Source organism: Rhagoletis pomonella, unplaced genomic scaffold, assembly GCF_013731165.1.
Source record: "Rhagoletis pomonella isolate Grant_MI unplaced genomic scaffold, Rhpom_1.0 Rhpom_scaffold_00004, whole genome shotgun sequence".
Taxonomy (NCBI): Eukaryota; Metazoa; Arthropoda; class Insecta; order Diptera; family Tephritidae; genus Rhagoletis; species Rhagoletis pomonella.
The window spans coordinates 43,450,498-43,463,632 of record NW_023458558.1 but is presented as its reverse complement, the minus strand read 5'-3'; the positions used below and the strand labels follow the sequence as shown (position 1 = coordinate 43,463,632).

Here is a 13,135-nt window from a genome sequence, read left to right as displayed (position 1 = left end):
AAAATTGTAGTAAATGTAAGGCTGAATATTTTTGTGGAGCGAAAACTTTTATGTTAGCTAAATACATATCATTATCTTTATATAGAAATGTTCTATCTAACATTTTTGTTACTTTAGAGAGTAGGAATAAAACTCTCTAAACTCTATAAAAAACCAAAGTTCTTTAGTTGCGAATATCTTAAAAAACATGGCTTCTAATAAGTACTGAAACTAAAATTCCAAATTCTAAATTCTAAAAGTGAGCAATCTACCGACTTTTTATATGAGTTAAGGTTTTTCTACTTACATAAAAGTACATTAATAATACATATGTACATATATGCACAAATTAACCTTCATTTCGAGACCACTTGAAGTGACATAAAACTCTACGCAGTTGTAAAGCAACACATAGTCTATTTGTGGGTACACATAAGCACATATAAGCATAAATTTTTTTAGGGCAGTATACGTAATAATTAATAACAAAAACTTCATTCTGAAATCAGCTCTGCAATAAAAACAAGGGCATTTTGATAAGCCAGTGACTTTTTGAGTTTCTTTAAATGGAACACTGCTCCTCTCAACTATCATCTATATCTATTAATAGAATAATACAAAATTTTAAGCAAGCTATGTCATACAGTTTCTACTTGTTGACCATTGAAAACAGATAACCCCATAAGTCTTGATGATAAAAATTGCGTAAAAAATCATAACCGAAACCAAGCAAAGGCTGGGTAGATACTATGGACACTCCACACAATCAGTTGCAATGGAAGTGGTTTACTGAATCGCTTGTGGTCGTTGCAGTACAAATGACGCTGAAGGTCTCAGAAATTGTCGATAAAATCCGTGGAATAATGTTGGCTGGTGGAGGGAGAATGAAACTGTGTGAGGTAAATAACATTTTACATGCATTTTTCGACATAAAAAAAAAACTATTTGCGCGAAAGGTGCTGCGATTGCTCACACACTCCACCATAAATGCAACCGTGTGACCATTTCGAAGAAGAGTTTGACGAAGTTCAACCCCAATACAGATAAGTTTTTGCGTCGCACAGTGGAGCGACCCATATGAACTATGACGAAATGTAACAATTGTGATCTGATTTTACTGTTATTGGTTATCTGTAGTATTTTTGCTTAGGAATGCAGAAATATGAAAAATCGCATAGATTGGCAAACTGCCACGCCCATTACAATAGGGTGCGAAAATGATAAATGTTATCCGATTTTAATGAAAATCGGCTTGTTTATTAGTTTTAACAACAAAAACTGAAATCTGAAATATGGTCATGGTCGTCACCGCAGACGAAAAATGGATCCCTTAGAACACATTGTACATACATGTACATATATACACTTGTGGCCACGAAAACACCTTACCACGACTTAAAAAAAGATTAGGTGAAAATTTTGTAATTTAATAATTTTTTTTTAAATATATGTAGTTTACACTGTACACTCGTGTCACGCTAACCTTATGACGACTTTAAAAAAATATGAGGTAGAATTTTGTAAATTAATAAAAAAAATATAAATTTTTTAATATAATTCACTCTGTAACAAAAACAAATGCAAAATAAATTTTGAATTTTGTAAATTAATACAAAAAATATTTTTTTTTTATATAATTCATTGTTCAACAAAAACTACATATATAATGAAAAGTATCAAACTTTGTACAGAATTTAGAAACACTCGTAAAATTTTCATCAAAATTTCAAACTTTATAATACAAAATTTTTAAGAAAATTTCAAATGTGTAGTTTTATAGCCCATTTAATTTTAGTATAATAAAGTGTAAGTTTGAAGTAGCTCAAAATTCTTTTTGTTTTTTGACAATATCTTTTTCTGTACGATGTTGCACGATTTTTGCATATACAAAAAAAAAATGATGCGAGAATGCGTTTCATGGAAAAAGCTACACAAGATCATCGGAAAAACATTTTTTAAAATTAAGTACCTGATATTTTGGGGCCACTTCAAAAGTGCACATTATTATACTAAAATTAAATGGGCTATTATTAAATACACACCCGATATTATCGCAAAAATTTTGTTAAAAAAGTTTAAAATTTTTAAGAAAATTTGATTAATTGCTTTAAATTGTGTACAAAGTTTGAAACTTTATTTATATAGTTTTTGTTTGACAATGAACAATATAAAAAAAAAATTTTATTAATTTAAAAATTTGAATTTAATTTTTTTTTGCGTAGCACAAATGTACATATAATGTACATGGTACCTAAAATAGTTGACGTTATCAATTTTTAGTCGTCGCATAAATTTGTAGGCATTTTGAATTATATTTTAGCTTATAAAATTATGCTTGCGGCAACAATTTCAGTTTGAAATCCAAGCCCAGCCAAAACCGACAGTAAATTCTTACATACTCGCTTTACAAACATATTAGTAAAGTTTTTTTTTACGTATTTTTTAGCTGACGTCAAAGGAAGCAGGAAACAAGTTTTGGCAGCTACTGTTTGACGCCGCTATTTTTATTATTGGCATTCCACTTACACGTTTGCTGCGTTGGCAGTTTGCTTGAACCAGCAACGGGTACCAGACGAGCCAAAAATAATAAAAAAAAAGTTAGGTAGTATCAAATAAAAATTAAACGCCAGAAATCGCTTGGCTCGCACAAAAAAAATGCAAGTGAGGAATGATAATAACAAGAGGGCTGTTAAAAACAATGCAACAATAAAAACAAAGTCAAATATGGCAATCAGCAACGATGCACCCAACAACAATTCAGCAAGCAAACAACTCAGCAACTACAACTAACCAAAAGCAACCAACAACAAGCCTAAGCTCTGCACAACGCACAAATACCACAGAGGCCAAAATACAAACACCAACATACAGCAAGCAACAACACTCGCCAAGTCCAGCCAAGCAACGTCACCTCAACGCAACAGTCATCAGTAAAACCAACAATGCGGTGAAGAAAAAACACGACCATCAACCGGAGTTTCAGCAACAGCAACAACAATTACAACAATTGTTGTTGTCGATGTAGCAAAAACTCGAACTCGTACTCGAAAGGTCGTTTCAAAACGGGTTCAAAACCAGTGTTGCCAACTCACCACCAACACAAGGCGCACGTTGTCTGCTTGACTCTCGTTATTGCATACAAACATACATATGTACATACATGCACATATACAATTCGAAGCACGGAGTATGACATCGGTGGTGCGCTTGTTGTTACTATTGTTGTTGTTGCAGTGACTGGTTTTGTTTGCTGAGCCTGTTCGTCAGCGGTGGGGGGTTTCACATTGCTGTTGATTTCTTGAGTTTCAGTGTTTTCATTTTGTTAGTTTTATTTTTAATTCGCTGCTTCTTTCTTTCAATTGAACCGTACGTTGTTCATACGTCTCTGTGAGTCACATTGCAATGACACCCCACCAACATTCGCACATGAAAACTTTCATATGCACATATGTGTATGTACATATGTATTAGCTCTGCATACACAAATACCTACATACGTATAAGTACCCTGGCAAAGCGCTAGTTCAGAACTAAATATTTCAGAACTATCTCTGAACTAGTGCAAAACGGCTACAGAGCGTACAAATTCTCACTTCTCGTACAATATGAAAGTAGCTCAGCGAGAAGACGTCCGACTCAAGCATCACTGGTCGCGAGCTCAAATCGCGGTTTTCAGATTTAATGAATTTGAATTGTTGCGTGCCGCTCACAATCCTTTTTTTCTATTCTTGTAAAATATGTAACAATCATGGAATCTGTAAAAGAAAAGAAAAAAACGGAAAAAATATCCAAAAATCGAATCGTAAAAAAGTTTTCTTGTAAAAAAAAACGCCCAAATCGAAACTAGTTAAAAACTAGTCGCAAATTAATGCACTGGGCGACAATTGCCACTGCCAATGACATCGCCGTGCAAAACGGGACAGTTGAAAGCATTGCTTGGGTATTGCAGCCAGAACTAGTACTCTCGGCAAAAGGTCTAGTTCTACGCTAGTTCTGAGCTAGTCAGATTTTCTGCAGGGATGCGCCTATTTTTGCATTGTTCTTGCAGAGCAGTATTCTTTTCCGCTCTGTCGTTTGTAGATGTTGTTGGCGTGGTATTTGTTGCATGCAAAATTTTCAAAAATTTTCATACACATGCATTCCTCAATGTTGCTAGTATTGTTTTTAGAGTTTTATCTATCGCATGGGTAATTTGCGCAAAAAGGCGCGAAAGCAGAAGCGCGATTTTGCGTTGAGCGATATCCGCGTATTGTTACTGTGCAAAGTTGCGAGGGACATTCGGTTTTTGCTGTTACACTATCAGGAAGTTGGAGAGCAACTGGTGGATTGTATTCACTGGAAATCAATTGCGTCTAAAGTGCGGAATATGCTTGTTGGGCGTTCATGTAGACCAGTCATGACCAATATATAGATCGTGGGCAAAGTTTTTTTTTGAAGCTTTCTTTAGTTGTTTACTTGGCGCGAAGAAAGTCGATCCTGTTTCAGCGGTCAGATTCAATATTTCAATAGATATTTTAAGATCAGCAAAATGAGCTGCATTGTTTAGGTTTTTTTTTTGTTTTTGAAATATAGTCACCATACAAGATTTTTCTTCTTTCAATTCATATCCGATTCAATTCTGAAAATTTTCAAAATTCCATGCCTTTTTTAATTGTATTCATAACACAAAAATCCCGCAATCCGAATGATTGTTTTCATAGCATTGATTCGGATTATCGAGTCTTGACTGTTAATTCTTGTGGGCATGTGCGCAATTAAAGCTGTGATTCGAAAAATGGTACTAAATACATACATACATATACTTCCGAAGCAGATAAAAGTTTAGCCAGCACACTGGCGGACAAAGACAGAAAGCAAAAAAAAAAAAACATAATAATAAGAACGACTCAGATATATGTATATATTTAAATCTGAACTTTGTAAGAGACTATTAAAGAGTTAACCAAAATTAGTATGAGGAAAGTAAAGTTTGCTGAAATAGTTAAAAGTAAGTTATGATTAGCATAAAAACGACAAAAAGCCAGCAATAATACAAAAAAGGTCATAAAAAGTTTTTAGTAAAAATCCGTAACTCTGGCTGACTGCTTTAAAGCCCTTCGTTGGGAAGATACTTTAACTGTGCGGTGAGACGTCTACATAAATAGTTATGTATTTATTCATGTAGGTATGTACATACATATTTAGCTGTGGCGCCCTCAAATTGTTTAATATTCATAAGCGCAGAAATGCAAACATGATAGAAGTACTAAAATAAATTCACATTGGTGCTGATGATGACTATGATGCTAATGGGCAGTGAAGCGATGCTCGCACGCACTTAGAAGCGGCAACATCGAGCAAATGGCGAAAGAAGTAGAGGTTAAGACAAGGGAATTTTTAAAATCGTGAAATATGTATCTATACATACTATATTTATGCTTGTCTGTGTGTTATCTATATGATTTTTTTCGCCGCAGTTTCGCATATTTTAGCGCTGATTAATAGCGTATGTTATTTTTATAAATTTCTAATTTTATACGCATGTTTCCGTTATTATTAACTCAACTAAAGAAAATCGTTTATAATTAAACTGACAGTGAATGGGAAAATTTAGAAAATGTGCAACGTGGGCGTTCATGGATGAAGGCGTCAAATTGGTCATGTCTGTTTGTGGGGAATATTTTTTTTTATCAAAACGTAGGTACATACACACATATGTATCAATTAAATTGATGCTTACAATACCCCATCCACCACCAAAAGTGTTTTGCACTCGTACAAAAAAAATGAAAATAAAATATATGTGTATATTAGTGTGGGTCGAAATCTTTAGGTTCCTTTGATATTTTTGTAATAGGTAAAATATATTTGGGCTGTTCCGGATGTTGACAAAATAGTCTTGGATTTGCAGTTGGAATTGCATTTGCAAATTTTATGCTTACTGTCATGACAACCGTGTACATTTTATTGTTGTGAGCATATGCACAAGAACCTGAAAAGCCCTATTGTTTTATTAGCTCAACTTTAAACCTGTAAAGCCTTTTATCCTTTTATTTTAAGTGCCAGCGCACGCGCATCGACCAAAGTTTAGGAAAACGGTTTGGTTTTTGTATTAGCGAATTAAACCGGAAACCCAATTGACATAGTCGAACCACCATTGTGGCAGTCCTATCATTTAGGGTTGCCCTTCAAGTTACCCTTTTTCAAGAAACATACCTGCATATGTATATACTTTTCCTTTGATTATTTCGCTTTTATTCGGATAAAATAAGCGAGTGTTTAAGGTGCTGATTCTGAATATACCCAAATTGGCTCGCGTTTGCGAATTATATCGAATTTGGGAACAATGTTGCCGTTTTGATCCATTCGGATCCAAATGGATACTTTTTTCGATGAATTTTGTGTGGATACTTTATTTGTGCTCAGTACAAATTCGAACACCTTTCTAAACAAAAATATATTACATACATATACTATAAATATGTACCTACCTACTTCCGTATTTTTTCACTAAATTAGTGACAAAGAAAAAATATGAATGCAATGCCGATTGCTAAAGTTTGATGAAAAGATTGAGGTTGTGGGCGTTATTGGAGATTTTCGGGAGGAATTAGTAAAAAAATATAATGTAATTTATTTTTAATAAATAGGCTGCGCTTGGCACAATAGGTATTGTTGTTTAAAGTTTTAAATTGTACCAAAATATTTTTGTTATAATCTGAAGAAATTCCCACATGGGTTTATTATAATCATACTTATTTAATAGCAGTAAACATGACCTTTAATTTGGCAATTAAGTATATATTATGTATTTATTGAGTATGAATTGTCAAAGCTAAAATTAGATGCATTCTATGTTTTTTTTTTGTCCAGTTATATAAATAACTTATCTGAACATATACATAGGTAAGCAAGAAGCTAGCTAGGGGTCATAAGTTCCATTGAGGCTCGAAACACTTCATTACTATCAAATTTCAGATTCTTCCGAAAATTTTCCTGTATCTGTAGGACTAGCGTATTTTGATATTGCCACATTTACGCAGCAGGTATTTTAATAAATTAAATCTCTATGTCCCTCTTTGCGCTACTGTAAAGAAGTATTCTAATTCATTATCAAACGATGCCTATTTGATCCTACTAATAATATAATAATTGAACTCGGGATACTAAATTTTAATTTAGAAACGTAATTGGACACTTTGCATCAATTGCGCGCGCTAAATATAAGCTTTATTTTAATACTTTGTGGCAAATTATTACATATTTTTTTAGTCCTAAGGCAACATATTACCTACACTATCAAATAGCCTTTATTTTCACCCATACAAAATCTACCCAGCCTAATGTACATATGTAAGTGCATTCATGCATACACATTCATATATGCATTAGGAACTTTTTTAAGGTACATACCTACATAAATGTGCTTGCCTTCATTTTGGTGGGTGGTGGAACAGCCCGCTCACTCTCCGCCCAGTAACCAACCAACCAACCAACCAACCAACCAACCAACCCATCAATGTAAGCAGCCATCATTTCCAATTCATATCTATCAATACTTAACGTACTAATATTAACTATGTATATGTACATATGTATGCATAGGAAAAGAAAAAACAACACACCTACACAAGCATGCAGTCAGGCATACAAACGCACACGTCACACGCTTTTGTACCTACCATTTCTGCTGTTGATTGTCCTAAATCTCAGCACGAGCAGCGGTGATTCTCTCTTTACCCGCATTTTCATTTCACTTTTATGACTCACGCTCTTGCTATCACGCTCGCACTCAATACTGTTGCACACCACTCGCTACACTCTTTGCACTGCTGAGCGTTTGTGTGTGCGTGTGTTTTTTGTTGTTATTATTGGCTGCTGCGACACAGCAGACAGTGGCAGCGTTAGCGACAGCGGAGTGAATCACAAAATTACACTTGAATACACGGGTGTGTTTGTAGATTTGTAGTTGAGTTTTTGTTGTTGTTGAGGTTTTCGTCGCGTTGCTTTTTTCTTTTTGACTTTACTTATCTGCTGCTGATTTGCTTTACTATTGTTGTTGTTGTTTTTCGTATTGTTTTAAACAATTTTTGTTCGTTGTATTGCTTTATGTATGTATGTATGTAGAGAACCGAACCTGATGTTTTTATTGTTTTTGCCGCCGTTAGCTTATTAGATAATATTAAGCCAGCGCACTATGGGCGAATATTAAAATAACAAAACTCTTAATCTAACTCTTTGCGATGATTTAAGTTCGTTTTCGGAAAAATTTGTGGAAAACTCGCAGATATTCTTTTGCACTTTTGAGTAGGGGGTTAGCAGTAATTTCGGGCGGTAGGTGACTCAAAACGAGGAAAGAAACACTTGCTGCTGCCTAACTGTTTAATTTCCGGTTTTCTTTGGGTTCACACTGGCGTAGGTAGGCACCATATTTTTCGACTAACTTCAAATGTATTGAATTATACTTTCATGTTGAGTTTTCAAACTACTTGCAAATGTTACCTTCTTCTTCTTCTTCTTCTTTTTTTGCAAATAAAACTCGCAATTCCCTCAATAAATTAGTTTTTATTTTATGTCGATTTTTGAATGCCTTTAGTTAATTTTAAATTTGTTGCTTCTCTTTTAATACGCTCACTCTTTCCAACTACACTTTGCTGCGTCTTTCGTGGCCGAAATTCCAGGCTAATAACTTGCTTTACTGGCGGTTATGCTAGTTGGTAATACATACATATGTATGTATCGGTAATATCTATGTTTTCTCCGTTTGTTTTTTTGTGTTTTTGAATATTTGCTTTTTGTTGTTCGCTTTGCACACGCAGCAATACGTACATTTATACATACATAAGTTTTTAATTGAATGAATGCAACAGGAACGTTATTACTGGGCCAATATGTATGTATGTACGTTAAATGAGTTCACCATTCAGTCGCGCAAACACTTCATTGAATGTTGTTTTCTATATTTATTTATTAAAAACTCTATTTGGTTTTTTTTTTTTACACAAATGCGTGGTTGTTGGTTAGTACATAGCAGTCGATTTGGTATTGGTAGTTGTTGTGTAAAAGGCACTTGTTTGTTCCTTTTTGTCTGCACTTACAACATGTTATGTTAATTCGCTTAAATTCGTTTTAATCGCATCTACTTTTGTCACATTTTCTTTGCAAGCTTCGCACAATTTTTGTTTTATTTTTATTTATTTTTTGCTTAATCATTTAGTAATTCCAACTTTAAGTTGACACTCGCACTTTTATGTAAATTATAAATTTTTTTTATTTGCTTTTCATCCAGCCTATGTTTGCATGGTGGCTCTTTTATAATTTTCCGTTTCTCTATCGAAGCATATAAATTAAATTTCCGTCGTTTCTTCCGACATACACGTCCGCTCGATTGTGCTCTTCGAATTCGTATGAAAGCAAATGAGAAATCCACTTAAACATTTATTCACCAATATGATAAATGCATTCTTCGCGCCGCTTCTACTGTGAATGTTTATGACCGATTGAAACTCACCACTTTACTAAAGCGGCATTAGGTATGTAACTTTACGACAGATGTCGCTTAGAAAGGAAGTAGACACATACAAACTTACTTACATTTGTATACCGAGTCACTATATGAAAGGCGAGGGTAATACTTACATTAGCATCTCTGGATTAGGTATGTTAATCCCGGAATCCCGTGCTGTTTAAGGTCCCGAAAATCCCGGTATTCTTGGCAAATAATCCCGTGTTTTCAGGATTTAATAATTTGCACTGGTGGCAATAATAGAAACTCCTTTTCTTGACCGGTATTGGCTATATTTCTATTTTTATTTAAAAATTAAAATTTTTTTATAAATGTCTAGCTCATTATACATACAATACCGCGCGATAGTAAATTTTAAACACAAATATCAAAATATTCGCAAAAACATGGACCAAATATAGTAAAATTGCGTTTTTAGTTTTTCACTCTGACGTCAGTAATTAAAAATTAATTTAAAAAATTCATAGAAATGTGCTTAGAGAAGAGGTATGGGTATCAAATTATAGAGGAAATCCGGTAGAATTTAAACAGATTCAAGTTTTTGGTGCAGAAGGACTGTAAGTATTGAAAATCTCCTTTTAAAATTTTATCCTTCAAATTTCGCAATATGTATTTGTTTTTGAAAAAATTATGTGTTAAGGACTTATATAAACTCGATAGATCCTCGAATTTTGTCCTTCTAGGATATATTATCACGTTCCAGATTCTGGTCGGAGCCGATAACCGTTCCCTGAAGTGTAAGAGGCTTGGTGGGCAACCGCATAATATTGTTACGATAATCCTTGAATTAATCGCTCAATTATTCTTTAATAATTCAGGTCCATTTCACCGGATTTTTAAATAAACTGCAAATCTTGCTACTCCAATCCAATCAAATAGAATGTCTTCGTTCTCCTCTGCTGGGTTTTCCTGATTCCCAGGTGCTCTCCATTAGGACCTCTGTGAACGCGCTGAGGAAGTTTTTCCTTTGAATCAATCACTAGATTCTGGATGAATCGGCCACCTTCGCTTACCCATATTCAATGCATGCAACCAGATACCGTCTTTAAACTGTCCCATTGGGTCCAGTATGCCTTTGCCATGTTGTTTTCCGCTGACACTTCGTCTCTGGCCGGGCGTTTTCTCAGCTTCCATCTTTGCATCACAACTCATAAATCCAACGATGCCAAACTCATGGACCGGTTATGTGTAACCCCTTCATGGGCCTCAGGTTTCACTGGACACTTCGGAATGCGCACAGAGCTTCGCAGCTGCTGCCATTACCGGCTACCGGCATATCTCCCTTGGAACATAGGTAAGTGGCTCTCTTTCTATCGGAAACACGTTCTGTCAAACATCCAACTGGCTTGCCACGACCCCTTTCTTGTGGCGACTTCCTCCTTTTCTCTGGGCTACCGTAACGGTTAGGCTTTTCCTGTATCTACATTCAGTAAGATAGGTCGGAATAAGACCCAAAGGAACTCGAGGACAGAAAACAATTTTCAGATGGTGGGGAATAGGAGCGGGTGTACAACGCCACTCAAAGAAGAATGCGGATAAGGAAGGGATCAAAAGACTTTCTAGAAAGGGAACGTTTCCAGCTCTCTTGTGAATCCATGTACTTAGTTAAGCCAGTTATTCACCCTAACTGAAGGAAGACCCAACTAGAGTTTTCAATGCATTCTTCTCATGTAATATCACTATTTCCGAACTATAATTGGCCAATGTATGACTTGTCCTACCTTTTGTTTTGCTTTGCATCTGCGGAGAGCAGAAGTGGGCAGCCACATAAATATGCAGTGATTTTGACTCCAGCTCTGTTTAAAAGGTGTATATCTCTTCCCTAGTAAGTGCAATGAAGCATAGTCCTCTTTCTGGGTTGCAGTTACAGTTCCACGTCTATAAACAATCCCGACTGTTGCGTCCTCGTTCGCGCACTGTGGGCAACGTGAGCAATCAGAGTGGAGCCTTGGGTCATGGTAGAAAGGGAGGGAGCATGACTGGTACCACTCCGACTCATTCGGAAAAGTGCCCGAAAATTATATCAGAGAGTTAGGCGATTTACGGAGGGTTCCAAGACCGGAGCAAACTCCTGTAAGAACGACCAAGGCGACCTAGTGACCGATGTTCACAAAGTACTAAGATTATGGAGGGAAGTATTCAAGGAATATGCAGCCCCCACTGCGATGGAAAGACTAAGTGGAGAAGGACTTAGCTTCAATTGGCATTTTCAATTGTCGTCATTTGTCACAAGGAGAAAACGACTGGCGTGCTGTTTTGGACTCGGCCAAAATCGTTTAGGCAGTTACAGCGCTGAATAAAAACAAGAATAGGAATATACAAATTCAGTATTTGAAAGCCAAAAATTATAGCTATCTATAGAGAATAACATATTTGGTCTAGGTAGATTTTTACTTTTTACCCTTTGGTTGTCTCTTTACAGCAGATGAGAATAATTCAGAGAGTTTTATAAAATTGAGTGAAATACTCGTACACGGAAGGATTGTGCAACAATCAATTAACCGCGGAAACCGGAACAGTAGGATTCCTTATATAGTAGTTAAGTATAATGTTGTGCGTAATGGTAATAATGTGGGTGGTTATCGTATTTGTCATGGCAACAGTAATGGCAATAGTAGTGGTAATGGCAAGCAATTCTCTTGGAAAGGCGGGACTTGGTCATGCGAAAAGGCTGGATAATTCCACGCTTTTTGCTTATGAATTTTTCACTCTCATAATTTATTCGATAATTCAACATACCTCAAATATTTATGAATGAAGATATTTAATTGAAATTACATATTAAATAAGTTTCTTTTTTTAAGTACTTTATTAGTATACAAAAGTGTACAAACTTTATAAAGATGCTTATTCTTTTTTTAACTACATATATACATACTATATGTATGTAAATAAATAAAAATCATCAACTGCTCATTTATCAACTCCTTTCTAAGGGCTGGAGATCATGTGGCGTAGGTATAACCCAACCACCAAATGCTGACTCCAATTCGCCAGCTATTTGAATGCCTAGCTTATCTTTGTACGGTGCAGCGACAACTTGAAAGCCAACAGGCAAGCCATTACCATCATGGCCCATAGGAATGTGAGTGGCTGGGAAACCGAGGATGTTGAAAATCATAGTATAATCTATACTCCATAACGCCAAAGTGGAGGTGTTATGATGCAAAGCAGGCACGTGGAAAGTGGGAAAGAAGAGAACGCCATTAGGACCTAACATTTGCTGAAAAAAAAAAACAAAAAATTATTTATTATTGGCAATAAACCTAAACTGAGATTGCTAAATAACTTACAGCTAATTCAGTTTTCAATGTCTCGACTTCAGCTTTGTATTTGTGTAAACTCTCTTTCTTCATGAAGGCATGGGTTCGTCGCAAGATATCGAAGTATATCGCTTCTTTGGTATACTCTGACTTACCGAAAAGAGCTTTTGCAAATTCAATCAAATGTTCTCGTACTTTATTTGGATTTGAACTGTTTATTAAATAAGGGAAGTCTTGCAGAAGTCCAACACAACTAAACGTCACTTCAACTGAGTGTTTGAAAGCTTTCATTGAAGCTTTTTCGATTTTACAACCACGATTCTCAAAGAACTTTAAAGCTTTCAGAATGGAAAGCTTCATTTCGTACACTGGTGACGAATGCAAAAAA

At 35.4% G+C, this 13,135-nt stretch overlaps 2 protein-coding genes across 2 annotated transcripts in view; both read right to left on the bottom strand.

Moving 5' to 3' along the window:
* The window catches only part of LOC118737602 (dual specificity protein phosphatase 15), an 84,311-nt gene extending 74,954 nt beyond the window's left edge, over positions 1-9,357 (bottom strand). Inside the window, exon 1 of the mRNA XM_036468211.1 lies at positions 7,641-9,357. Within this exon, the coding sequence (XP_036324104.1) occupies positions 7,641-7,710 (70 nt within the window). The 5' untranslated portion in view covers positions 7,711-9,357. The remainder of the gene's footprint in view (positions 1-7,640) is intronic.
* Positions 9,358-12,273: 2,916 nt separating this feature from the next.
* Positions 12,274-13,135, bottom strand: part of LOC118738491 (fatty-acid amide hydrolase 2-B-like) — a gene marked incomplete in the record, with an annotated part of 8,798 nt that continues 7,936 nt past the window's right edge. The window contains 2 exon segments of the mRNA XM_036469425.1: positions 12,274-12,707; positions 12,778-13,135. Of these exon segments, the coding sequence (XP_036325318.1) occupies positions 12,405-12,707; positions 12,778-13,135 (661 nt within the window).